The sequence below is a fragment of the Aricia agestis genome, chromosome 20 (genome assembly GCF_905147365.1).
Source record: "Aricia agestis chromosome 20, ilAriAges1.1, whole genome shotgun sequence".
In the NCBI taxonomy this organism is placed as follows: domain Eukaryota; kingdom Metazoa; phylum Arthropoda; class Insecta; order Lepidoptera; family Lycaenidae; genus Aricia; species Aricia agestis.
Genome location: NC_056425.1, coordinates 8,430,438 through 8,457,828, shown reverse-complemented (window position 1 = coordinate 8,457,828; position 27,391 = coordinate 8,430,438). Strand labels below are relative to the sequence as shown.

At 37.4% G+C, this 27,391-nt stretch overlaps 1 protein-coding gene across 3 annotated transcripts in view; it reads right to left on the bottom strand.

Annotated features, from left to right (window-relative positions):
- The window catches only part of LOC121737026 (Down syndrome cell adhesion molecule-like protein Dscam2), a 232,974-nt gene that overhangs the window by 48,160 nt on the left and 157,423 nt on the right, over positions 1–27,391 (bottom strand). For all 3 annotated transcript variants that reach the window (XM_042128548.1, XM_042128546.1, XM_042128547.1), the window contains exons 4-10: positions 21,246–21,441; positions 20,766–20,921; positions 19,121–19,249; positions 18,629–18,764; positions 11,122–11,306; positions 9,057–9,329; positions 8,454–8,555 (exon numbers count right to left, since the gene is read on the bottom strand). In XM_042128548.1, coding sequence (XP_041984482.1) covers positions 8,454–8,555; positions 9,057–9,329; positions 11,122–11,306; positions 18,629–18,764; positions 19,121–19,249; positions 20,766–20,921; positions 21,246–21,441 — 1,177 coding nt within the window. The remainder of the gene's footprint in view (positions 1–8,453; positions 8,556–9,056; positions 9,330–11,121; positions 11,307–18,628; positions 18,765–19,120; positions 19,250–20,765; positions 20,922–21,245; positions 21,442–27,391) is intronic.

Below are 27,391 nucleotides of genomic sequence, written 5' to 3'. Positions count from 1 at the left end.
CTCTAATTATTATATAAATATCAATGAACACTACAAACTCTTATCCACTCAATTTGTATATTTTTATTGAAACTACCCACGAAAGATAATATCCAAAATAAACAGCAATGCACAACGCACAGCACGATTCACAAAGATCCACAGAAATCCGCAGAAATAGATGTCCATTGCGATTTAATTTGCACTGGCCTAAGCTGGAGCAGTTAGGGGTATTATGTAGATGGGAGGGGAATCCCCGTCGACCGCATTTTGTCACGATCCTCGATGTAGGTGATCTTGTCCAAATACAGGAAGGTTCCGAGGCCTTCTATTATGAGAAAAGATTAGAAACGAGATCCTTTTTAACGGTTTTGTGATGAAAGAGGTTTTATATTTTTACTAAATACGCCCTCTCAAGAACTCTGTTTACCGCGCGGGAGCCGTGCATCTTTTTGAGATAAAAACTACGAATAAAAAAGTACCCTATTAGTACGGGAGCCCTAGAACATTTTTTGATTACTATCAAGCTATTTTTTTGTGAGTAGCTTCATTTTGATAAGACTAACAACATTTTTATTTGTGAAAAATCTCGAAAGTGGTGTGGATAGAAAGGATTTCATACTTTGAATTGATGGTCCTAAAATATGGATAGGATAATGTTACTCTTAAATTATATGACTCTTAATCTATCAATATACAATAAATCAGCTCGTTAGGATTCCGTAATAGCGTTCTGTAATCAACAAAACTTACTTGACTACTGAACCCTAAAACGGAACCCTAATAAGCTGATTTTTATATTGATAGGTTAATAGTAATATAATTTAAGAGTTACAATATGGATTGTTCTATTTGCAGGACACAAATAGAACAATCCATATTTTAGGACAATCAAGTCAAAGTATGAAATCCTTTCTATTTCTGTTAGCACTTTCAAGATTTTTCGCAGATAAAAATGTTGTTCGTCTTATCAAAATGAAGCTACTCACAAAAAACTAGCTTGATAGTAGTAAAAAAAATGTTCTAGGGCTCCCGTACTATATGCCCTATCCCGGGACTTAATCTATTTCCATGCAAAACTACATAAAAATCGGTTCAGTGATTTAAGCGTGAAGAAATGACAGACATAATATAGACTCGGGACAGACTTTCGCATTTATAATAACAGTAAGGATTTTGCGCTAAAATAGTTATAGTTAAAAGTCTAGTAGGCTGATCCTACTAAATAGTCTTAGGATTTCGATATGGTTTTATTAAAATTACAAAACGATGTTCTAATAAAATATCAAACCAACATCAGAAAAGGCCGGCAACGCACCTGCAGCTCTTCTGATGCTGCGAGTGTCCATGGGCGACGGAAGTTGCTTTCCATCAGGTGACCCGTTTGTCCCCTTATTTCATAAAAAAGAAGAAAAGAAAAAAAAAAACATATTTCATATTTGAGAATATTATTTCGAAGTTTAAAAGGAATCTAGGCAATGATTAAAAAAATATTAAAAAAACTATTAAAATTAATTATAAGAAGGTACTTAAAATTCTCATGATATATTCTTAGATACTTTTTATTCTTCCGTATTTAATATATGTACTTCAAGTTCTATTAATCATAAACTTGATAAATCTTTTCCTCGAAAAACTCATTTGGGTGTGTATTATACTCCTAAATAAAATACTTTAATATTAAAGTGGATGACACCTAAATACCTCGCGAAGCCGCCAAGAAATGGAATGTCAAATATGCGGGCGACGATTTTATTTTCCCGGAGAAAAAGAAAAAAATAACCCTCCATTGCTGCGCCAGAATTTTAATGCAAGAAAAAAATGTGTTCTCGCCAATTCTCGGACAGGATTTTCCCGAACACGGAAATATGTGCCTAATTTAAATTGAGCAAGAAAAAGACGAAATGTATTCAAGACATTATAAGAAAGTAAGCTGTGGCTTTAGCCTTCTGTATTTCTAATATTGAAAAGTATTTCACTTTTTCCAATTCAAAGTTTGTCATCGATATGTAATAATAATTATATATCATAGCATTTTCCTTTTACTAGTGTACACCGTAGAGGCAATAGGTACAAACAACATAACGCAGTAGTACAATATACGGTGAACCTATATCCATACAGATTTCACCTCTGATGTTCTATGAAAACGAGCCTTATGACGTCGGCGTAAGATCCTGTCGGGGGTAAAATATCTCTGAACGTTCTGTAAAAACAGGTCAAGTTCTTGAAGCCAGGCGTGACGCTGTGCAGGGTACCGTACTCTCGTTAACATACAAACACTACCTCTATACACAAACAGCTGCATATACAAACCCTATAGTAGCTGTATAGTGTTTATTTACTCGAGGGGTGTATTTTACCCCATCTACAACTTTCTAGTTAATAGTAGAAAAAAATATGAGTGTATTGGTGATTCGCACTACAAGATCGTGTCCTAATGGGACGAGTTAACATTGTAAATTTTTTTGTAAGGTGGTTTGATACATTTTTAAGATACCTCGTACGTAAAAACTTTAAAACGTACTACGCCACAAAGTAAGTTCATAGTATGTGCCATCGACGAAATTGATTCCTAGGAAGATGGTGGACCTACATATTTTGATCGCGTTACGTCAAACCTAGCCGTCAGTTTGCGACTTGTATTGAATAGTTTTTCAAACAGCTTGGACCCCCTGGAATTACGCCGAGATGTTGCTTCACTCTGCATCCTCTATCGGTTGTATCACGGGGAGTGCTCTGAGGAATTGTTCGGAATCATACCACCTGCAACTTTTCGCTATCGTCCCACGCGAAAAACATACCATCCTCATCACCTTGATAAGTGGCAGTTTTCCACAGTGCGTTTTTCGCGTAACTTTCTGCCGCGCACTGTAAAACTTTGGAATGAACTGTCACCAGCAGTATTTCCGGACCGATACGACCTGCAAACCTTTAAGAAAAGAGCGTATACCCTCTTAAAAGGCCGGCAACGCACCTGCAGCTCTTCTGATGTTGCGAGTGTCCATGGGCGACGGTAGTTGCTTACCATCAGGTGATCCGTTTGCTCGTTTGCCCCCTTATTTAATAAATAAAAAAAATTGACAAAACCGTAGGTCCATCAACTGCCTAGGAATCAATTTCTTGAATAGTACATTTTTATTTTTTGTGAGTTATAACATTATCAATTTATCACATTTAAGGAATCATGATTAGTTACCTACTTTATAACTACCATTTGTAGCTGTATTTATGAGTAGCGGTAAACGCTTACCATCTGGCATCTGGGAATCGGCTGAATACTAAGGTACCCTAAACCACAGAGCCCTAAAAGGGGTAGATTTTGCACTCGACCGCCAGGGTTAATGAGTTTTGTATATAAAAGGCCCCGTGCATAATTTATGGGCCCACTGTCGCGTTGTTCGATAACCCTACTCAATTATAGCGGATGCTGTTTGGGGTACTTAGTACTACGAGTGGAAATAAAAAAACTTCAAGTATTGTATGCGCTTATGTTGCCTGGTACGTTAAAAAAAAACAGTCCGTTTTTTTTTTTAAATTAAAAAGTACTGTCTAGCTGTTAATGTTAATAAAATACTCATTAGTAGACAGTCTCAGCGTGAACATAACATTTTTATCTTTTGGGAATAGAATCCTAAAATAGCTCAATTCTTTGATCACATCCCTGACGTCTAGTCTGGTAGGTCACCTATAAATAAAACCTTTGTCAAAACGTATAGATAATGACGAATAAGGAATACTAATTTTGCCAGATATAAAAAAGTAAATTCCGGCTGAAGCGTAATTACGCCAACTTTACCACGAGACACATACCTCATAAAAAGCTAGCAAACTAATATCATGATTGCGAAATTAAAATGCAAATGATGTTGACAGTAATATAGTTTTCTATGTCCCGATAGTGTGTGCAGTGCGCCGACTCGCCCTCGAGTGCGGCGACACCAAATAGCGGGGGACGAGTTGCAAGGGATGAAACGACATAGACCCGCCGTCGCGCATACCAAAACACACCTTATCACCGCCAGATACGATCTTAATTGGCAAATTCTGAGGATCACGTTTATATTAAAACGCGACGGTACCTCGCTCCGTCACTGGCGCTCTTTGTTTGAGCTGAAGAGCTGAGTCTAATAGCTTGCAGCGGATCCGCGCTTAAAAAATGGACTTTTAAATATTTTATGATGAAGGAAATGCGGCCGGATAAAAAGTTGGACAACACGCTTAATCGGTTCGATACCTATTGGGGTCGAGGTAAAATGTTATACTGAACTTAATCCGAGCGGAGAGCAGGGATGTAGAATATTAGGTACTGGAGTCCTGACACGTACGACACTATGCAAGTTATTAAAACCTTCTTTATTACATTATTTATCAATTTATTACATTCTATATTACAATTTCAGGGTAAACCTCTCACACTCAAGCTCAAGAGAGTGCAGGTTTGACGCCAGTTGCTGGCGACTGGCGGGAACCAAGACTTTTTCAGATCCCAAATACATTATGCGGAGGCTCGTACGGTGAAGGAAAACATCGTGAGGATGCAAAATCCTTAATATAAACTTTGTTCCCATCCAAATTATTATTTATTAAGCAGAACAGTGTTGTCACTGAACAGTTTATTAGAAATCGAAAGGTTCGTTCTGTGTATTGTGGTATCAGTGATTGTATCATTGATATTTAACTTTTAAGCTAATTAAAGAGCTAGACAGAGCGTGGACCGAAACGAAATTACAAAGTTACGTGAATTGGACTTCTTAAAATAACACAGGTATGTACAATAGTATGTAGAACAACAATTATTGTTGTTACAGAAACTCGCAATTTCACTAAGCATTTTGTGGATGATATTAAATATTTAGGTAGCGACAGGACAATATAAAATATAAACTTACTGTCCTACGTTAAAAACTTATTTGACAGAGAATGATAACCACATTTAGTTGGTCAAAGATGTTTAATCTTACGATCATTTATAAGGCAGCTACACACAATACTCATTACGGAGTAGTTAAGTCTTTGTAGTAGCGGGGTAGTTCCCGAACCGGTGGTAGGCAACGTTTCTTCGTTCGACTTTCAAAAAGTGTATCATGATACCCATTTTGAATAAAAAGATATTTTATTTTATTATTTTATACTTTCATCCCATAAATCGTTCCAATGGGATGAAGGACTAGGATTGAATGTTTATAAATCTTTCATCCGACGATTCGTCCCACTTTTCTGTATTCTATTGTTTTCTGACGAAAAACATTGAAGTAGGGCTGGCACAGAAATCAGTTATAACCATTTTAGTAAGCTTTACAAACTTCTTTAGCGGTATATTGCACAACTACTCAAATCACGGAACTCTCACAGTAATCTAGACGTATCCTTTTCTTGTGCAGGGTTTTGCGATGATGAAGTATTCATACAAAGAGCCTATCAGAGATCTGCACTGTAGCTTTTCATTAAAGATGGTCTTGTAAAGATAAAATGGTTAAGATGGTCTTGTCTTGTGATAAATTGGTAAAGATGGTCTTGTCTCTGAAACTTGGAACAAGATGAGATGGGACTTCAGTAATTTAAATAATAACTTTGGAGGTTGTTTTATTTTTTGAAACTAGCAGGCGGATTACCCTTTGGCATGGGCGTATATAAGGGCACCCCCCTTATATACCCCCCTCCTGGGGGTCCGGACCCCCCATTACTATCCATCTTACTTGTCCAATTTCGACTATAATATATGTACCTCGCCGATTAAAATCGGTGCGGTACATGTATAAAAATTTTTTGATTTCCTAAACATGTTGCCTATTTGCTGCTGCGGAACCCTTCATGGGCGATTCCAACTCGCACTTGGCCGCTTTTTTACGTTAGGGGGACACCCCCCCCCCCCCCCCCCCCAATATTTAAGAGTGGATTTATTTTTCAAAGTCTTGAAACACAATAAATATGCATTTATCCCGTAGTGCTTAGAGCAGAATAAAAATGTTAAATACTTCATGAATAACAGGAACAAACGAGGCAAAAATAAAACAGTATGGATTTTTCAAAGCCTTATTCTACAGCTAAAGGAAAATTCAAATCGAATAATATACTCTAAATTGCTGATTCGTTTAGCTTTGACTCAGTTGAATGTGGACTGCAGTTCGTAAAGAATAGTATTTATGTTAAGTACTTGAGTAATCACTGGACGAATAAATTAAAAGATGTTGAGGACAGCGAAGTGAGCAATAATATTTGACTGCTGCGTAATCGTCACGTGAATGGTTTGAGAATATTTATTGCCTACTACTAACTACTTACATAGTTTAATTAACCAGTAAAGCTGATTGATAGATCACACAGTTTAAACCCTTAAAGCTAAGAATTAAAAATGTTAGACCAGCACTTCTTTTATGATGTAGTAGGTATTCAATAAGGTTTTTTTTAACTGGTTCTCCAAAATAATCACTTAAAATATACCAGCACAACTCAACAAAAACACAAAAATAAATACAGCCTTCATACAAACTGAAATAACCATAGAGTAAATAGACGTCACAATGTAGAGGCGGCACTTGAGACGCGGCGCGCCGAGAGCCTAATTATTATTGAGTTAAAAACTTAATTGTGGAAATACAAAATGGCGACAGAGCTAATGCAACGTGTTTGTAACGAGGACGGCGTGTGCATAGTGTATTCAACACAGACGGTTTATAATTAGATACTGATTAAGTTCAATTTAATGAAGAGTTTGACAGAAGAGGTATGGAGCTTTTGTCAAAATAGAGATGTATGTTAAAGTTATAAGCAGAGTAAACACAACTAACGAGTAGGCCGACTCAGAAGAAATCTCGAAAATAAGTTTGACGTAGTATGCCATATCGGCCGGCGCGCGCCGTACTAATGCGTTACTATTAAGGCCTGTTTCATCACTTTCTGATAAAGTGCATAATAGGCTATTCACAACTTTTTTGACAGATTCTCTATACTTGATCTGTCTAGTTAATTGGTGGATAGCCTTATCAGGAAGTGGTGAAACAGGCCCTAAGTCTGTCAAAAAAGTGAAGAAATGAATTATTATTTTTTAACAAAAAATTATAACCGACTTCCATGGTAAAAACAATAAGAATATTAACTAAAAAGTATTAAATAATTCTTTCTCTAATAGTGCCTTTTCCAGAATTCGTCAAAATCCCAACTATTTCTGTACATATTATAGTCTTCACTGCTTTGAAGTCGGTACCAGTCCCAAATATATAGTTATTTATGTAATGGTAAATACATAAGTGTCAGTTGTAGATAGATATGATTTAGGTATGAAACTATCATATCTATTAACTGTAAGTACTTAAATTGGAATTACATTGAATAAAATTTACATAGTAGCATATTATTATGCTTTCAGTTCTTAAAACAACAATGAAACCAAAGAGTCTGAAGTTCTCTAAGCACTTTCGGAACCATGGTATACCCGTGGCAAAATCTTACTTGGTAGCGAATGCTTAGAATACTTGTAACTAAATCGAAATCACTATAATATTATGTGTCAAGGTACTCCTGTTATAAATAATGATTAAAATATCTTTTTCAGTTTTGTTTTTAGATTTACAGATATATTAAAAACTGTTCATAGAAATAAGAATTAACTCGTTTTGTGTTTAGGAACCCATGCTTTCAATTTCGATTCGATTTAAAGAGTAGATTTTTTGAAAACAGATTTTAACGAAACGAGAGATAATAAGTATGGTAAAAAATTAGGTACCTATAACAGCAGATAAAACTACCGTTTTTCTTCTACTACAAAACATCCTTTTTTGGACGTCAAATACATACAAAAGGTAACACACATACATCTTTTCTACTTTTCTTTCCTCTTTCTCGGGAAAATGTATGATGCTCGTAGCTTATATATCTCCACCTATATGTAAATATCCAGCTGACGGCGCGTCAACAATGCGGGATTGGAATCGCTCGGGTATTCCCCGAAAGGTTCAAACGTCACAAAAACTCTCGCAAAGCTTTTACGTCACGAAATATATTCGTAGGTACTGTTGAGTCGAAATTCGATTATTTCATTGTTAGAACTTCGTAAAGGTTACGTATAATTTTGCAGTGGTTTTCTCACTTAATGTTCAAATTCTCAATGATATCACTGATTTTTTTGGGGTGATCTTTGAAGTAAGCCACAGTCTTGCTGTAAAGTTTGGGATCTGGATCGATCTGTTGTGCTCAATATCTTGTAGACAATGAATTCCGTGGGTTAGTTCAAGCCATAAACTTTTTACATCAGTGTAAGTATTATCTTTAAGATGTATTTAGATACATTTTTGTTACTCTATGACGTAATAACTACTCAACAGATTTTATGAAATGTATACTTAAACTACTGTATACTTAAAACGAATAAGCATGGTTTCTATGTAATACTGTATCCTTCAGTGCTACGATGAAAATATAGTATTTTATATATTTTCAGAGCTATTGTAAAAAGCTAGTAAATATCTACTGACCTCTAGTACCGGTGAAGTTCCAGTCAACGTCGTGTGTGTGAGCGCTGCGCGCGTTCGGCGTCCGACGCGACCTGTTCGCCGATGTCGACTTGTTCTCTGCCACTGTATTAATAAAATATAATTAATATTTTAATGTAACCCAGGTGTAGTGCTCCAAGGCTTTAAATGAATGTGGACGGGGCGCTGCTGGTTAAGGAGAACTGTCTAAAATGACGTTTTTATATGATAGAAGCGTTAGTTCCTATTCTCACCACGTTCATTTAAAACCTTGTCGGATAGAAGCACCAATAAGCTTGATGCAACAGCTAGAAGGGTCATTACTCACTTGTGACGTAGAAGTAAGATTTATAATGATCTTGAAAGGGGTATTTGTCTTTCAGACATAATTTTTTTTGTCTAGCAGCGTGCTAATATTGTCAATTAAAAACTTGGAGTTCAGTAATAGAAATGTCTGTTCAACTCCTTTGGAGAAATCTTCATACAAAACTTGCGCAGAAAAATCCGCTACACATATAAAGTGTGAGTTGGTAAGATTTCCACATATCACGTCCTATTGTGTAATTCTATTATCTTGGAAAAGGAGGAGACGCAATTACTACTAACCATCAATAACAAATTCTGCTATGCCATACGCCTGATCCCTGGTGTTGCTCGCGAAGCACTGATACACCCCCTCATCCGTCTGCTGCGAGCTCCTGATATGTAACCGCAACCCGTCCTCAGATACCCTGACCTTCTGGTTGCTCTTCACAACCTTCCCGTTATGGATCCAGTACACCACCTCTATAGGATGACCGGAAACTTTGCACTCGAAATTGGCGCTCAAGTTGCACTTCGTTCGTAATACTTCTGGTTTTATGCGGACGGAGATTGGCTCTGTAATGGAAGATTATAATTACTCCCGTTTCCCAGCGATATTAATGCTAGAGTATAAATTAATTTAGAACTACAGAGCGCGCTGCATAATTAGTCTGTAGAGTTATTTCTCGGTGAAATAAACTAAAGGGGTGGAAATTCTAATCTCTGCGGTTGATTTAATGTTATGTTATGTTGTTGTTGGTTTTAATTATTAAAATTGTATTAGAATATAACTAGAACAAGTAGAAAATTTAATAGTGATAGACAAGTTTTGTCCGATACGACTACTATGCACGTTTAAGCATGATGGATAATCAAGATTCTAATTGAGAAAAAAAAAAACAGTATGCACAATCATTGTCGCTCTTGGGAAATTAAAGACGACGACACCTCTCAACACTTTCATGAGTGCCTGTAATTGTATTTCATTTAACTCATTTCTCCCCCTCAACTCCTATCTGTTAAATAGCCCGTTGAGGTTAAATATTAGAAAGCTTTTTCGACGGTTTGGTTTGGTATGGTTTGATTTATAAAACGTTACAATATGACATGGACTACCAATATTACTTAAGAGGAGTCCACACCGCCCTTTTTTCCATACAAACGTTGTCCCCTGTTTCCTCCCTGGATAATGCTAGTAGAGTTATAATTTTTTTCCTAAATATCTACGGCCAGTAATACAATGTCCCTATGTTTTCTTTTTTTTCATAATTTAATTATTAAATAAGATATGAACGTTCAAAAACCTAAAAAATGGCCAGATTTTCCGCTGTGTTCAAACGTCCAGAAAACAGATTTGGCTAGAATATACAAAAAAAAAGCAAAACATAGGAACACACACAAACACAGCTCAAGCCTTTTTTTAATCTTTAATGAAAAAAGTACTTAGATCGGTTAAGTTTTGGAGAAGGAATCAGGGGACAACGAATCGTTGATTTTCTAGATTTTCTGCAGTTGTCTCTATCGCGTTCTGTGGTATCAGCCCCGGATCTTCAATTTTTTTAGGCGAGGCGAAAACTGAAAAATGCCGCCCCGCCTACCTACTTGTGTTTATTTTTACCTTTATCATCCATATAATTTCAGCTATCAATATGTAGGATATATATTTAACATACGCGCCCGGCTCCCGCTCGCTTTTAAACCCTACCCGGGTTTAAAAGCGAGCGGGAGCCGGGCGCGTATTTTGAACTATGCCTACGCGCTTCGCGGATAATAAATTGTTCGTGCAGCACGTCTCACTCCGCGCTCAGGGTATCGGTCAAGTTGATATTATGGCCATGAAATTGCTGTACTTGTGCTATTATTTATTCCGTGGACAAAGTTAAATAAATGATGAGTTGTCCATTGGTCCGTAAAGTGTGAATTTGGCCGCCCCCTGAATTTGCCGCCCGGGGCATAGGCCCCGGCTTGCTCCCCCCCCTTAGATCCGGGGCTGTGCGGTATAGGCTTGAGGTAAGGGAGACAGCTATAGATATTACACGTACTTTTTTTTCATTTCTCTAGCCCCTGGTGTATCCTCTTAACTTAACTACAATAATTACAATTACAGTATGCCTTGTGGCGAGTCGTCGTGCAAGTTGCGAGGCAAGTTGCAACTTGCATGTAAATTGTAAACGCAGCATAGGAATCACGCCACCTGACGTCACGCTCACCTGATTTCAGGGGATGTCAATACTCAATACGCAGTGCGTTAGCTCCGCCCACTTCAATATATTTTCATAATAATTTTATTATGGCGTCGCATAAGCTGTGGCAATATCACTAACAGAGCATACTGAACCTTCAGCAAAGAAGCATCGCCTGTACTTACCGGTGACCAGTAAAGTGAAGTGTGCGGACTCCCCGCCGGCGGTGTTGTTGAGCCAGCACACGAAGCGGCCGGCGTCCTCTCGTGACACCCTGGCCACGGTGAGCAGACCCCCCACCAGGGTCGCCCGCGGCCACAACGCCGTCTGTTCTATAGGTGTCAGCTGCTCGTGGTGTTCGCGAAACCACCTGGAGAAAGAACAGAGTTAGCTGTACTGCTTAAGTTAGAACTGTTAACACACGGATGGACTTGGCATAACAAGGCATGGAAATTCATAGAAATGTTGTGTGTCAAAAGTGCCTCCTAATTAAAAGTGACCAGGGCCCCCGTAAGGGCTACTGGCGCCTGAGTGCAAAAAAGGATTTTGGCGCCTCTTTAGGCAAATTTTTGGGGACCTTGGTTTTGGCGCTCCTAAAGATGGCAATTTGGCGCCCCTAGAGGATGGCGCCCCTGTGCATTGCACACATTATGGTAGCGGGGGCCCTAAAAGTGACTATTGGCGTAATCATGGGCGTACCGAGGGGGGGGGGGGGCAGGGGGGCGGGCTTTACTAACTTTATTAACTACCTCTTTATGATATTAACATAGAAGCATAACAATTATTGTTTGATGTTTCCATCATAAATAACAAATGGAAATTAGATATCCAGGATAATAAATATGAATATAATGCTAAACAGAGTTAATTAAAAATAACAAATCCGCATACATTACCATGAAAGTTGCATGAGATTGGTCGCCATTAACTCTGCGGCAGAGATCACTCCTCCAGCCAATTAGCAACTCGGAAATTATTCCACTCGAAAAGATTCCAAAATAAAAATATCGTTATCCTGCTTTTATTCTGAGCGTACATAATAATATGAAATAACTATTTTTCAATGTGTTAAATTTTTTATGTTTCTCGTGTTTTGATTTAAATTATTAGTATTTCCAAAGACAGACCGACTTACTACTGTATAGGTATGTCTCAGATTATATTGTGAGATATAGTCATGGCGACCCCAAAAGAAGATCTTCCGACCGAGCGAGCTCGGTCAGGCCGGAGCCCACCGTGACGCATTTCAACTGTCGTATATCGACGCGCTTAGAAAACATCGATAGTGCGATGCAGGAATGTGGCGCTAATAATTATTGTGGGTCCATCACAATATAACGCGAATTAAGATTTTGGGTAGGTAACGCTGAAATATCTTGCATTTTTCCACGATAAAAATAACATAATACGACTAGCTGTCCCGGCAAACGTTGTTTTGCCATAAAATGATTTTCCCTGTTCTCCTGCTTTTCTCTTGAAGTTTTTTCTGAAATTTTCCTTTCCAACGAATGCACAACCGTGGAAATCGGTTCATGCGTTCTGGAGTTATAGCGTCAGAAAGGAAAACCCGACTTATTTTTACCTATATGTATGTATATTAGATAGTTAGGAAATGACATAGAATAATTTCCAAGTAACCATATCGTAATCGGTTTACCATCTAAAAGACAGAAACTTTCTGTCTGCATATTTTGTAATATTAGTGTAGAACATCAAAATGCATTATTAAAAAATCTCATAATTTAAAACAAAAGAATCTTAACAGTTTTAGTTATAGAATAAAATGAGGTTTTGTGCAAAACATAAGTACTTAATTTGAAAACTTTGTTATGCATATTACGTAAAACCTTAGTTCTCGCGCAAATAAAATTAAAAAAATCTAACAAAGAGCTCGCAGACAATGCTTTTGTCTGACACCTTCAGAGCAAATGCCATCTAATATTTGAGGATTTAGTGAATGGATCCCAGGGTTCCACGCCGAGTCAGTTCTTAAGAAATTGTTGAAAAGATCCAGGACATCCGATTTGTTACGTCGTTCTTCATTCCGGAGTTATTACACGTTAAATATCTGTGTGGATGCACTGAAAATCTTAGCTGCATTCCAGGAAATAAAGTAATAGAAACTGAATAGAAAATTTAAGACACTTATAACCGTATTAAATAAGTTCTATATTTTAACTACTTTATAACTACATTAATATATACGTATGTTAATGAGTGTTAAAAGTTTTATATTTGTAAAGATTTAAGAATTTTAATTAGATAGAACCAGAGGAGATCGTAAGTTAGGTACCTACTATAGCCACATGAAAAACTAAAAAAAAAACATGGCATTATTAAAAAAAAAAAAACATTATACATAGTATAGAGCATATTAAAAGTAAATTCCAAACGTTTGTGTTTGTTCCAAATTTATCGCAAATATCATAAAATGATAAATTCACAAGAAAATGAATTCGAACTTAGCTGAAAGGAATATTGGTTTATTTAAAAAAAGTCAGCTCAGCGAACTGTAAGAAGTAATCTGTAGAATGATTGATTGTCGTCTATCAACTGTCCACAGACTGAACTTCAAATAACTTACGTTCACTGGATTCAGACGATGTCTGACGATATAGTGGTTGGACACTGAACAGATTATGCGACATGACAAAAATAATTTTCTCGAATCTGCAGTTAATATTTGACATGATTGCAAGTTTTAAAAATAAATCTAACATTTTGCTTCTCTTAAAAGTGTCTGTCTACGAACTCTTTTCGCTTTAAAAATATACATTTTTGGGTATTGAAAGCTATTCCTTTCTCAAAACCCAAAGTATTTCCCTACGTAGCTGTTTTAACAAATAAAAGCGGTTTAAACATGAAGACTGAAGAACTAACAGTCTAAACTTACAGACTTTAGCATTTACGATATTAATGATATGGAAAAATGCATTTTACCTTTAACATGATCTTTATCCAGACAACATAGGGATCATTATAGAATATCCACGGACCACGGGCCACGGCCAAATTACTAAAGGTACTTGATGATTTCTTGAGGAGTACCGGAATCCGATAATGATTCATTTTCGCGAGGCCCACTTACCCAAATCACCGGAGGCAAATGACAATTTCCTTCATTTTGTTTACTCGTTCCATTTGTAAGTATGTTTATTTTTTATAAACGAATACTTTATTTGTCATCGTAAATATAAGAAAAATAAAGATTTTAAGTGATAGCCTTAACACAATTAGTGTTAAGGCTATTACTTAAATTTTTAAAGTGTTTCGAAGGAGCAAAGAAGCTTAATTTGGTACACGCCACAAGGGTAGATAAATTAAATATTATGTTTATTATTAACTAGCGAGTCTAGCGACCCGCCCCGGCGTCGCACGGGTATAAAATATATAGCCACTGAAAAAATGATTAAAATCGATAGCTCCTTTACGTGATCCTTCACGTGGTCTAATTCTTATCTGTGCCAAATAACATAAAATTGTCCCAGTAGTTCGCGAGATAAGCTCTTTCAAATAATTTCCCCCGTTTTATTCCACATTCTCCTATTAGTCTTAGCGTGATAAAAATATATAGCCTAAAGCCTTCCTCAATAAATGTGCTATCTAACACTGAAATAATTTTTCAAATTGGAATTTTCCCCGTTTTTTCCACATTTTCCTCTATTTCTTCGCTCCTGTTATAGTCTTAGCGTGATAAAATATAGCCTATAGCCTTCCTCGATAAATGGGTTATCTAACATTGAAGGAATCATCAAAATCCGTTGGGTAGTTTTAAAGATTAAAGGGAACAAAGGGACATGAGGGAAAAAAACGACTTTCTTTTATAATAATTATGTAATAGTCTATTACACATAACTACATCTTTTTAAGTATAATATTGTACGTATAGCAATGTTTAATTATCCATATTTACGTATGTAAAATACCGCAATTGAACGATAAACGTATTTTACACTAACGTCTAAATAATTTTCAAACTACCCTCATACTAGTTCATTCACTTTTCAAAAACTTAGAGAGCCAAATGTTATTTTAACATGGAGTATAAATTATTATAATAAAGCACAAACTTTATCAAAGACTTACTAACTCTTTTTACAAGACCAACTTTAGCTATATTTTCTTCTAGGCAAAGCTGCACGGCGTTCCCGCAGGGTTGTCACTTAAGCAAAAACTTTTGTCTCCGACTTTAAATATTTCAGTGAGATATATTGCGACACAGTTTTCTTTACGAGGAGAAACATTTGGCATTTATAAAAGGAGAGCTAAATAGGACAAGAATATACTCGGGTGTCAAAACTATTATTAAAGAATTTTCTCTAAAAATATTTTTTCTTTTATTATAATTCTATAGCCCTACACAAAGAGCTGGGGTGCAAGGAATAATATGTTTTCATTCGCATCAAAATGAAAGATTCTTGCGTGATATTGTAATTTATGATAATATTCGAAAAATATTTTCTTATTTTTCTATCAGACGCACCCTGCGTATCAAAAGAAAAGAACTTGAAAAATGGCGAAACGTTTTGGATATTAAGATGTTTCAAACTTCCCTCAATATTTTTTTTTGAAAAGCGATATTTTGGTGTCCAAGCGAAATACATAATTTTTTAATCTAGTATAAGTAGCTTTAAAAAACATAACACTTTGGTAGTAATATTAAGAAATAAAAGCGTCCTAGTAATCGGTTTTTACAATATGTTACAGAAACTATCTACTATTATTATACCGTAATTTTACTGCATTAGTAAATTCAAATGACACATTTTCTATGAGATAACGAACTACAGACCACTTGCACTATTATGCACCAACCCTAGGGCAATAGGTAAAAGTTGTAGATTCAATAAACACTGGCTGATCTAGTGTTCAAATAGACGAGGGGTAAACGGATCTCGAACTATGCCGTGTAACTACAAACTAGCTAAAAATGGTCAGATCACACCGATACGAGAAAAAATGAAGCGCGATATGGCGATGCATAAAATTAATACAATTAACATTACTTCCTTTGGGAAGTTAAGTAGCGTGACGCTTGACATTTCAATTTTGTATCGCTATTTAGTAATTATCGCCGCGTAGCGTCTTGTTTCGTTTCGTTTTGGTGGAGACTGAATACCGAACCGAAAAAAAACTTGGACTACACGCATGTTTTTGCCGTTGTTCGTAAATTGATATTAAATTTTTTAAGAATCAAAATTTAAAAAAAAAACTCTGACTGCGTAAATTATATGCTGCCAGAATCATAATGATTGTCCTTTGTTCCACAGAGTAAAAGTCAGTAAAGTGTGAAACATAAATCTAAATAAACAAAACAGCAGAATTTAGCTCTGAGCTACGAAGTTAAATCTATTCAAATTAGGATGTTGTTTAGAAGCCGGGCAATATTTCCAGCAAAACTTTCCACTTTTCTTGGCTGACTGTACGTATGTTTGGTTCTGGCAGACGTTTCGTGTTTACTCAGCAAAGAAACAAGTTGTCGTTCAGGCTCGTTAGGGCTGTCACACTCAAGAAGTTGTTCGTACCAATACGGTTATTCACGTCGAATTAAACTTGTACATTTGTCAGCCCTGAGTTTGTGGCGAGTTAAAAAGATTTGCAACGGATGCACACTGTATTGCGTCTTTTGTGTTACTTATATAAACTCTTTTTTTGCTCTTACTAGCTGTCCGGTGAACTTCGTGTCACTTTAAAACCTTCCCTGGACTTCTACGAATATTTTAAGACTAAAATCAGCCCAATCCGTTCAGCTGTTTTCGAGTTTTAGCGCGGCTAACACATTTGAAAATCCATTTTTATATATAAGAAGATAGAAATAGAATAGATTTTGATGCTGACCAGTGGAATCAGAAGAAAATGTGGAAATATCGAAGACAATTATTAATTACTATCATTGACCGCGCCGTTCTCACTGTCAGATAATATGATTACACATTACGTCTTTCGATGACCTCAGAACAAAGTCACCTTCAAAAATTTTACCACTATGGTAGCGGCTGCCATTTTTCATTCAGTGACGATTTAAATAACAACTTATTAGTATTACTGTAGACGCAACACCGCTAGCGCGATGTAGCCCGCTCACAGCGACATCTAGTAACGGTTAAAAAAGGTTTCTTGTACTTTGCTTTGAACAGTGTTTTTAACCTGTGGATCACGACCCCCTGGGGTTTTTCTGTTAGCTATCAAGCTTCTCTATCCTTTCTTCCCTGGGGTTGCCAGAGGTCAAGACTCGAGTGCACTATTTCAGTTAAAAAAAAAGTTTAAAAACATTTTGTAACAAATTGAGTAAGTAGGTATGTCGATTTAAACAAAAGCATAATATTATATCATAAACATACATAAATGATAAAAAGAGGAGGGGGGTGTTGTCCTACTGCTATCGAATTATGGCATGGTCATGCTAAGCTTGCAGCTTGTACTTTGTAGAAACAAGTAAGTATTTAGCTGACACATTTTTTCTGAGGTCTTAGGTCTGAGGTTAGCACATTATGTATGCTTTATTTTTCAGCACCATTTACCAAAAATAGTATTGGCATTTTTCACAACGTGAACAGCTTAGAGTCTGTAAGCTTCCGCTGCGTAGAAATTCATAAAAAAACCAACTAGTCACATGAACATATTGTTTATGTGAAAATGGATATTTAACAATTGCACCAGAGGCGTAGTTTAAGTTAAAGTTATGGTTTTAGTTAATGCTAAATTAGCTTTAACTTACACCTTATCTTTGACCGGAGAAAGTGACAGATGACAGCCGGTCCAACAAGGTTATAAATGAACGTGGGCGGGGGCTCTGCGGGTAAAGGAGAACCAGAAAAATGGCGTTTTTGTATGATGACAGCGTTAGTTCCTTTTTTCGCCACGTGCATTTAAAACCTTGTCGAGCTCCATGGTTATGGTTAAATATGGCGTTGATGGCGTCCATTTTTAACTTTAACCAAAGATTTGACATTTTGCATTGTAGTTAAAGTTAAAATTATAGTTAAAGTTACAATATTTAAAGTAATTGGTGCAACCCAACCTTATTGCTATCTGTCACTCAATGATAAAATTTTAAATTAAAATACGTTTTGTGTTCCTAGAATCATGTCGAGTTAATTTAATATTCGACGTATTGGAAATTCCTAGAATTCGATTCGATTCGATCTTCTATTTAATAAAAGTAATTGATATAATTTTAATTATTAAAAGCAATAAAAAAATCAGCGGCAAAACTTTTTAGACGAAGCCTAAAAAGTTTTACCGCTGTATGAAACGTTTTAGAAATTTTAATTTTTCAAGGATATAGAGTTTCATACTTCACAGTGAAAAAATTCGATTGGTTAAAGTAACTTGAATTTCATTCTTAGTTTATACCTAAACTGGCATGGATATTGTATTAACGGTACCAGTACTTCCTACGTCATAAAGACCAAGACATTCCCCATTTACTTTATGTTCCCCATACACCACGCTTGTAAGTTGTATTGGTCCATGGCTGCCGTCGCCTATAACGTTATCACGTGACCACCACATGACCTCCACGTGTCCACTACATGACTTCCACGTATCACGTGACTCACCTGTATGTAGGTACTGGCCAGGAGTGCGCGACAGGATGTCCAAGCTACGCGCGGTGCACGTACAGCCAATCGGTGACGTCACAATCACGTGACCATCACATAAACTCCGCGTGTGCATCACGTGACTCACCTGTAAGTAGGTACTGGCCAGGCGTGTGCGACGCACGGCAGCCGCACGTCCTGTCCCACCTGCGCGCGGTGCGTGCGGCCCTCCGCTGCCATCCGCGGCCGGACGGGGCCCTTCGGTGACGTCACTATCACGTGACCTGCCAAAGAGGAAGAGTTTTTAAGTGACTTGACATTAGAAGAATCATTCGATATTGCTGATGATCTTGACTACACAGGAGATGTAGTGGTGAGAATGCGTGGCCTAGAGCTTTTGATGTTCCATTTTCCACCAAGTGGAGCTATGTAACTATAATATAGACTTTCGTGTCAATAATTGTCGTGTCAAACAGCTTACGTATGACAAGAATGTAACAATTTCGTGAATCGTGACATTTGATAGCTGTTTTGACGCAATTGACACGAAAGATCAAAGGGCTAATGCATTACTCCACCTGGTGGTAAGTGAAATATCTCTCATAGATGCACTAATTGAACTTACGTCGTATTTTCTCACCTATATAGGAGCTAGTGTAGTACTGTCGAGTGGCGCGGTCGCGCACGCGGCAGCGGAAAGCGTACCGGTCGGCGGGCCGCACCGCCGCTATGTACAGCGACCCGTCGTCCGTGCGGTAGTACTTAGAACCTGATGAACAGCATAATTATTATGGTCATCATTATCAACATAATCAACATGATCATCACCTTTATCGTCATCAACAATGTAACTGTCATCGCCGTAACAAAAATCAAATGGGGATAAGGTCGTCGTCTGTTAGGTACTTATAGAATCTAGAGAGTGGAAACCGCATGATAGTGGTCATCATAATAATGCTTTGTTCAAACCTACGCGAACAGGCGACTGGAAGCGGTAGCGTCAAGTTGTCAAAGTGTGTTTTGGTTCAAAACACACATTTGACAGCTTGACGCAACTTGACGCTCCCGCTTCGCAGGCGCCTGGTCGCGTAGGTTTGAACAAAGCAAACATCATCAACATTATCGTAGTCTCTACTATCATAAGCATCTTAATAATCATCGCCACAACAAGAATCAAATGGAGATAAGATCGTCGTTCGTACGGCATCGGGTTAATAGTACTATGAAACTGCGGGGTGGAACATTATCATCGTCAATATCATCATTATCATCAGCAACGTCATCGTTATCATTAAGATAGTGATCATTACAATCAACATTATCAACATCAGCAATTTTACTGTTATCGTCATAACAAGAATCTAATGGGGACTTGGCGGGTAATGGAATGTATGATTATGATCATTATTAGCAATATCGTTATTATCATTAAAATAACCTAAATCATTGGAGAGAAGTGTACGTTTTACAACGAGTTTTTTTAGGCACGTTAGGATTTAAATTCAAGGTCACGTTACCACCGGCGATTTACTGAATGGATTAAGGCTCACCTATATTTATCACCAGACCTTGAGGGATTAAATTAGGGTTTCGAAAATGCCGAAAGCTAAACGATACCCCGTATATTTTTCTTAAAATATTTACGGTAAAATTCGTGAGTAACCCAACTCGTTCTTGTGAAAGATCGAATGGGTTATGATCCGTAGCTTCAAGGGAGCGTTCAGACTTATAATGCCTCTGGCAGCACTTTTATGCCAACGACATAGGGATTTTTCTTATAGAAAATCCGAGGTAAAACATTCCACTCAACAATATTTTGTTATCATTTCAGAAATGCCTTGAAGCGTATTTGAATGAGGAGCAACATAATATAAAGGAATATTATAATAATATATTGTTTGTATCGTACAAACATTTGATTTTCGTGAAACATACTTTAGTTATGAACATTTTATTGAGGAAAATATAACGAATAATATTTCTAAGTAATAAAATTTTTGCCTATGTTTCCAATTGTCACCTTATTACATCAAGTAAAAGCTAGGAGTTAACTTAATAAAACACACACACACAGCGGGTCTTGTCGGGCCGTGTCGCATTGACGGAAATCCGCCGAGCAAAAATCCGCGCCGATGCGCCCCGGCATTGTGTGCGATACGCGCATCCGCTTCCATACAAATTGTATGGTGGCGGATTTTTGCGATGCGTCCCGGCACGCTGAGCCCCGGCACGGCCCGTCTTAGTGTGCTCACTCCTTAAAGGCGACTTGTCACTCGTCACGTTACCTAAATATCGCACCACATCGGTGCCGTCCTCCGCAGTCCACTCGGTGCTGTCGACGCGCTCGCTTAGCCGCGCCGGCACCAGGCACCGCAGCAGCGCCGCGTTACCCGACATCACGTACTGCTCCCCCACCACCACCTCCCACGGTGATGAAAGTACTGCAAGCAAGGCTTCAAGTTCGACAAAATTGCCCGTCTACATTATATAAGTAGATTGCTACTTGATTTGATCACCGGATTGGAAGAATGTAAAATAGCCATTAATCATATTTCTTCGATCCTCATAACCTTTTAATTACTTACCTAAGTTTATGAATAATCATAGTACTTAAAAAAACTATAGTGAAATATTTTCTACTCCTATTTTTCTTGTGACCTACCTGCGATTTCAAACAGTTGTTACTGTTGGTTACCACTGGTTATGGCTTACAGGAGTTACGATCGTAGGAATAAGGGCCATTCAAAAATAGTAGTAAAACTCACCTGCATGTACATGTATGTTCTTGGACAGCACCGCATATCCCCCGAACTGGACGCGACACCTGTACGTCGCCGCGTGGACGTCCCTCCGGTAGCGGGCCGCGGGGAAGGGGGGGAACTCCAGGGAGCCGTTACCGAGCACCCGTCGCAGACCCACCACGGACGTCACTGGGGTGTTGTCCGCTAGCAGCCATTCCAGCTGGTGAAATGTAAGTAGTTGGTTAACATGTAAGTAATGTGTGAGTTCGAATAATTGGCGCAGCTAATCACAGACGTTACGGGGGGTTTGTCCGCTAACAGCCATTCCTAATTTTTATTTAATTCCTAAGGTCGCGTCTCAATAGTGATTATTATAATGTGGGCAGTATTAACAGTATCTTGGCTGATCCATCTTCTGAGGCTGCTAAAATATTATACAAGATTCTAGATATATCTCTTAAACACCCCAGAGATGTTTAAGAGATATATCTGGACTACATAGTATTTTTAAAATGAGGCTGATTTGTTGATTTTCAATTTTTAATTAATTTGTACCTATAAGGACGGCATTATCGTTTTACGATAAAGTCCTTTAATTAGAAAAAAAAAACTGGTAAAATGTAAGAAGTTAATGAAGGATGTGCTAATCCATAGTAGGTTTGCTAAGGATGTTACGATGCTACGTTGGTGCTGTCGGCTAGTAGCCATTCCAGCTGGTGAAATTTAAGTAATGGGTTGTAACTTGTAGTGCCAAAAATTTATGGGATTTGATATCTACCTTGTTATTGAAACTATAGCGAACGCATTTTAACCGAGCACTTTGCGGTAACCTTGCTAAGGATGTTACAGGCATGTGGTCTGCTAGGAGCCATTCCAGGGGGTGAAATGTAAGTAGTGAGTAATGATGTAATGATGTGCTAATCATTAGTAAGCCTGTTAAAATTTTGAATAGCTAACGAATACACTGCAGAAACCAGTAAAAGAACCATTACGTAGGTGCTTTCAAAAGTTAAATTAAACAAACTGGAAAAATATAAACAAATGCACCTGATATATCATTTTAAATTAAATAATTTTGTGAACAAACTAAAAATTAAAAGTTCAAAAAAGACAACGTAGACCTCGAGTCTAACCTCCGAGAAAAGCTTTAAATTAATTAAGTCCGAAACGTGGGCGGCATGCACGATTAATTTTAATTTATTCCGGACTAAATATCTCAATTTGTTGGCCTCCCTACTTTTATTAATTAGTCCGACCGTTATTTACACAAGATGGACCTTCTTATAGCCAGGGGAGAAAATTGGCCGAAAAATCGCAATCGTGGTGTTGTAGGTTCGATTCCGCGTAGCTTTTACTATAATTTTAATAGTCATATTGAGGAGAAACTAAAATATCAGGTGTAAATCGAATAGGTTCTGAAACTACTAATGGTTTATACTAGTGTAATTTGTGATTAGTAAGAGAATTTGGCACCTAATAAAATATTATGTATGTATAATGTACCATCTAGGAAATTGATTCCTAGGCAGTTGACGGACCAAAGTCGTTTGGTCGGATCATGTCAATTCAACGTTAATTGTGATCGGTCGGATGTGTGACGTAGCGCGACCAAACTACGTAGGTCCCCCATATGCATAGAATTCAACTTCTCTTATAGTACACATAGAGTATGCAGTATAGGGTTGGGGATGATACTCTAGTGCGAAGGAGTCACAATAGATCCTCATGGGTCGCAGTGACGTCAGGGCTACAGTGACCTGCCTTCTTTAAAAAAAAAAAAAAATGCTGGAGAAGAAAGGACATACGCTAATTTTCACGGTTGTGCGGTTATTATTAATTATCTTACATTATATAGAACAAAAAGGGACTAAGTATAAACTTTCGCGCGTTTTATTTTCATTTAAAATTTTCTGAAGTTTCTGATACTTTGTAGCAGCTGGTCACAGGACTACTGAGGTGACACGTGTCCAGCTAAAACAAGAGGAAAGAAACCTCTCTGCATAATTTACATTTTCCAGCACAAAATCCATAATAAACTTGCGGTTTTAGAGTCATAGAATAAATTATTTTAAGTAATAATTTGCATGGGACTGAAACCTGAATAATGTTCTTAATTAAAGTACGGTTTTAAGTGATATTTAATCCTCGCAGAATGAATTTATTATAATTTTAAGTTTTCAGAATTAATTTACACTAGAGTTTCAAAATTAATTCTATTGGTTACAAGTTCGTTCATCCTTCCTACAATTAGTGAAAAAACATTGTTGTTTACACATAAAGCAGGGCATACACGCAAGGGTGTACCTGACAGGTTTGCCTGAACAGGTAAACCGGAGCTGTGTGTATGTTTCAAAATTGTGCAGGTTTTGCCTCAACTTTGCCTGACAGGTGTAACTGCACCGGCAAACCTGGCAGGTACACCCTTGCGGTTATGGCCTGCTTTACTCCTACGAACTGCTAAGCTATTATATACTTAGTCTAGTCTGGTTTCCGTTTGAACTGACTGACACATTTTCAAACAACCTTATTTTTGCCGCAAATACAAGATACTTAGATAATATGCCAAAATAAATAATCCGACAAATGTGAGTGTGCCATTGTAAGATAAAGGAAACACATCGCGAACTACTTCTTAAAAGTTAATCCAACACAAACTAAACAAAACAAAGCTCTTAAAAGTAAGTTTGATAAAAGTAAAAAGTTTTGTTGTTTGTACGGTTGAAAGAAATTTTCGGTCCGTTTGAGAGCGTCAGCGAACGTGGCGTTTTAGAACAAGTCATGACTATGAATAAAGGAGAGTGGCATTCGGATTACCTCCTCTGGTTCCACGAAACGCATATCAAAGACTTTTAGTTGGTCATACTGTGGTGGTTATACAATTTTAATTGTCCTAGTAAAATTTTTAAGACAGTTACAGGAGCCCTATTTAAACGGTCCAATGTATGGGAGTTATTATTATTATTATTGGCCCTCTGTGTTCCACTGCTGGGCAAAGGTCGTCCCTCTTTTATTCCATAATTCGCGATCTTGTTGTATTCCTGGCTACTCTTTGTCGAACGCATCCAACTCGTCACGTCACCTTTTTTTTGGGTCGGCCTGTATTACGCTGACCAGTCGGTAGCTACTCCGAAACTAAACGTGCCCACCTGGGTGCATACCTGCCCAGCTCCACTTTAGGCTAGCTGCCTTTTTTCCTACGTCAATGAGCTTCGTTTGGGATCGCAGAGTTTCGGGCGTGGTTTTTTTTAAAATGAAATAAGGGGGCAAACGAGCAAACGGGTCACCTGATGGAAAGCAACTTCCGTCGCCCATGGACACTTGCAGCATCAGAAGAGCTGCGATGCCGGCCTTTTAAGAGAGAATAGGGTAATAGGGGAGGGTAGGGAAGGGAAGGGCATAGGATAGGGGATTGGGCCTCCGGTAAACTCACTCACTCGGCGAAACACAGCGCAAGCGCTGTTTCACGCCGGTTTTCTGTGAGAACGTGGTATTTCTCCGGTCGAGCCAGTCCATTCGTGCCGAAGCATGGCTCTCCCACGTATAAATCGATCCCTTTTACACCTAAGATGTTGCGTTCCATAGCTCGTTGGCAAACTCCGAGTCGGAACTTCTGTGAAACTGTCAAATACCACGATTGAGCGCCGTAGGTCATGGTAAAAAAATAACAAAAACGTGGTTGCACTTTTCATTGAAAGTGTACTTTTTGACATACTTAATAATTATGTAAATTTTGATTCATTGTAAAATTCCCAATGTCCTTTAACACTATGTTTGGGCTTATATTAATTTTTAATTTATTCACTATAACAAGTCTCGGTGAACTTCGTTTCGCTTTCCTCAAGATATTAAACCTTTCCTAGACTTTCACGAATGTTTCAAAACTTAAATTAACCAAATCGGATCAACCGTTCTCGAGTGTGAGTGGAAGTAACAAAATTGAAAATTCATTTTTATTTATATAAGTAGATATTATTTAAAGAATGCAATAAAAATACAAAATTAATACATAAGTATCCTGGTATTTTCTTCGAGTCACTACCAATATAATATCTTAGTTTTTTTCACCAGAGTAAAAAGGCAATATCTCACAAGTTAGCCTTTGGTCGAATGTGCCATTATACATTGTGAGAAGCTGGCATTGACAACACCTCCACCTGTGAACGTCCAGGTGAATAATTGCTACGGAATCCGGCCCCGAGCCGTCAACGACAAATATGTTGTTGTTCTTCCAGATTTACAGTTTTGTTGTTACTGTTGTAAAATATATATCTAGTCGCAAAATAACAATATGCCTTTTAACGGTTCTACTTTTAATTGAATGAAGATTTTAACAGATTTTTTTTAAATGAAAGGGAGCATAATCTACAGGGTGAAATTAAACCTTCCTGACAATTTTTTTCCAGGGCTTAGGTATCATTAGGAGTATACTTCCCTACTAATATTATAAATACATAAGTGTCTCTGTATGTCTGTTTGTCTCTAAGCTCTTCACACACAAACCGCTGAATAAATTGATTTTGCTGAAATTTGGTATGGAGATATTTTGAGTCCCGGGAAAGGACATAGGATATCTATCCCGAAAAAATATACGGTTCCCTCGTGATTGACGATTTTAGGCGCAAAGGAGATGCGGCCGTCATCTAGTCTATATATATAAAACTCAAAGGTGACTGACTGATTGACATAGTGATCTATCAACGCACAGCCCAAACCACTGGACGGATCGGGCTGAAATTTGGCATGCAGGTAGATGTTATGACGTAGGCATCCGCTTAGAAAGGATTTTGATTAATTCCAACCCCAAGAGGTTCAAATAGGGGATGAAAGTTTGTATATAATAATAGTTCTGAACGCGAGGGAAGCCGCGGGCAAAAGGTCGTATTAAATAAAGCTCAAAATCTAAGCACATTAAAATATTAAAGTTAGGACGCATCCGTATTAAGTCTTAGCATTTAGTTTCTTTAATAAAAGCAAGTTTAATAATTTTTCCCTGTCCATAAAAACATATTTAATTACTTTCATTCTTTCATTATCTACGCCGTATTTATCCGTCAAATTAATTACAGTATTGCTTATTGATTTTCAAAGAAATGTCTTTGATTAATTTTAACATTATTCAGCAGAAGCAACGAACCTTTTGTAGGTACCGTTCGTATTTCGTATTCGGCACAATAAAGGGATGATCCTCGTATTTCCCTAACTCTTTTATTTTAACACGGCGTTGTTTTAGTCGGGTATATCTTTGTTATTACCTTCGCAATCCTTTTGAGAGATCAGCAAACCTTTTTCTTTCTTGTTTGACCGACCCAGTTGTTAACGATTGTACGTTTGTTTTTATTTGTTTTTTTTTTGAGATGCGACTATATCTTACAAATATTATAAAGAGTAGCTAGAAGAATGAGGACCGAGTTAGAAAGTGATTTATTTTGATTAATATGAAGAAGATAGTCTAGATGCCCAATAAAATTATAGAAGTATTTTAACAGGATTACAGAGAGAAATATTTATAAAATTATTTAATAGTTAAATAGTAAGAGTCTGGTATGATATTTGAAAATAATTTGACATTTAGCAGGTAGTGCCTCATAATTGGCTTGGCAAAGAGCTCGTTTATAATTTTACAAAATACATTTCATAAGTCTTCATCGAAAGTAAATTATAGAGCACAATACAATTATTATTGTTCGTTTCTTTTGAGACCCCTGTGTTTTACTTGGTTTCTAGTATTTTATAGAATAAAGCATTCTTTTGTATAAAGAAATAACCTTTTATGTTATAAGTTATGTATAGAATTCTTTTGAATACAGTACGTTTTCATAAAAATGTTGCTCCCAAGTCCCAACTTCATTTCGCTAAAAGTCGTTTATGAAATCTTTAATTTTTATATGAAATAAGGGGGCAAACAAGCAAACGGGTCACCTGATGGAAAGCAACTTCCGTCGCCCATGGACACTCGCAGCATCAGAAGAGCTGTAGGTGCGTTGCCGGCCTTTTAAGAGGGAATAGGGTAATAGGAGAGGCTAGGGAAGGGAATAGGGGAGGGTAGGGAAGGGAATAGGGGAGGGCAGGGAAGGAAATAGGAGAGGGTAGGGAAGGAAAAAGGGTAGGGGATTGGGCCTCCAGTAAACTCACTCACTCAGCGAAACACAGCGCAAGCGCTGTTTCACGCC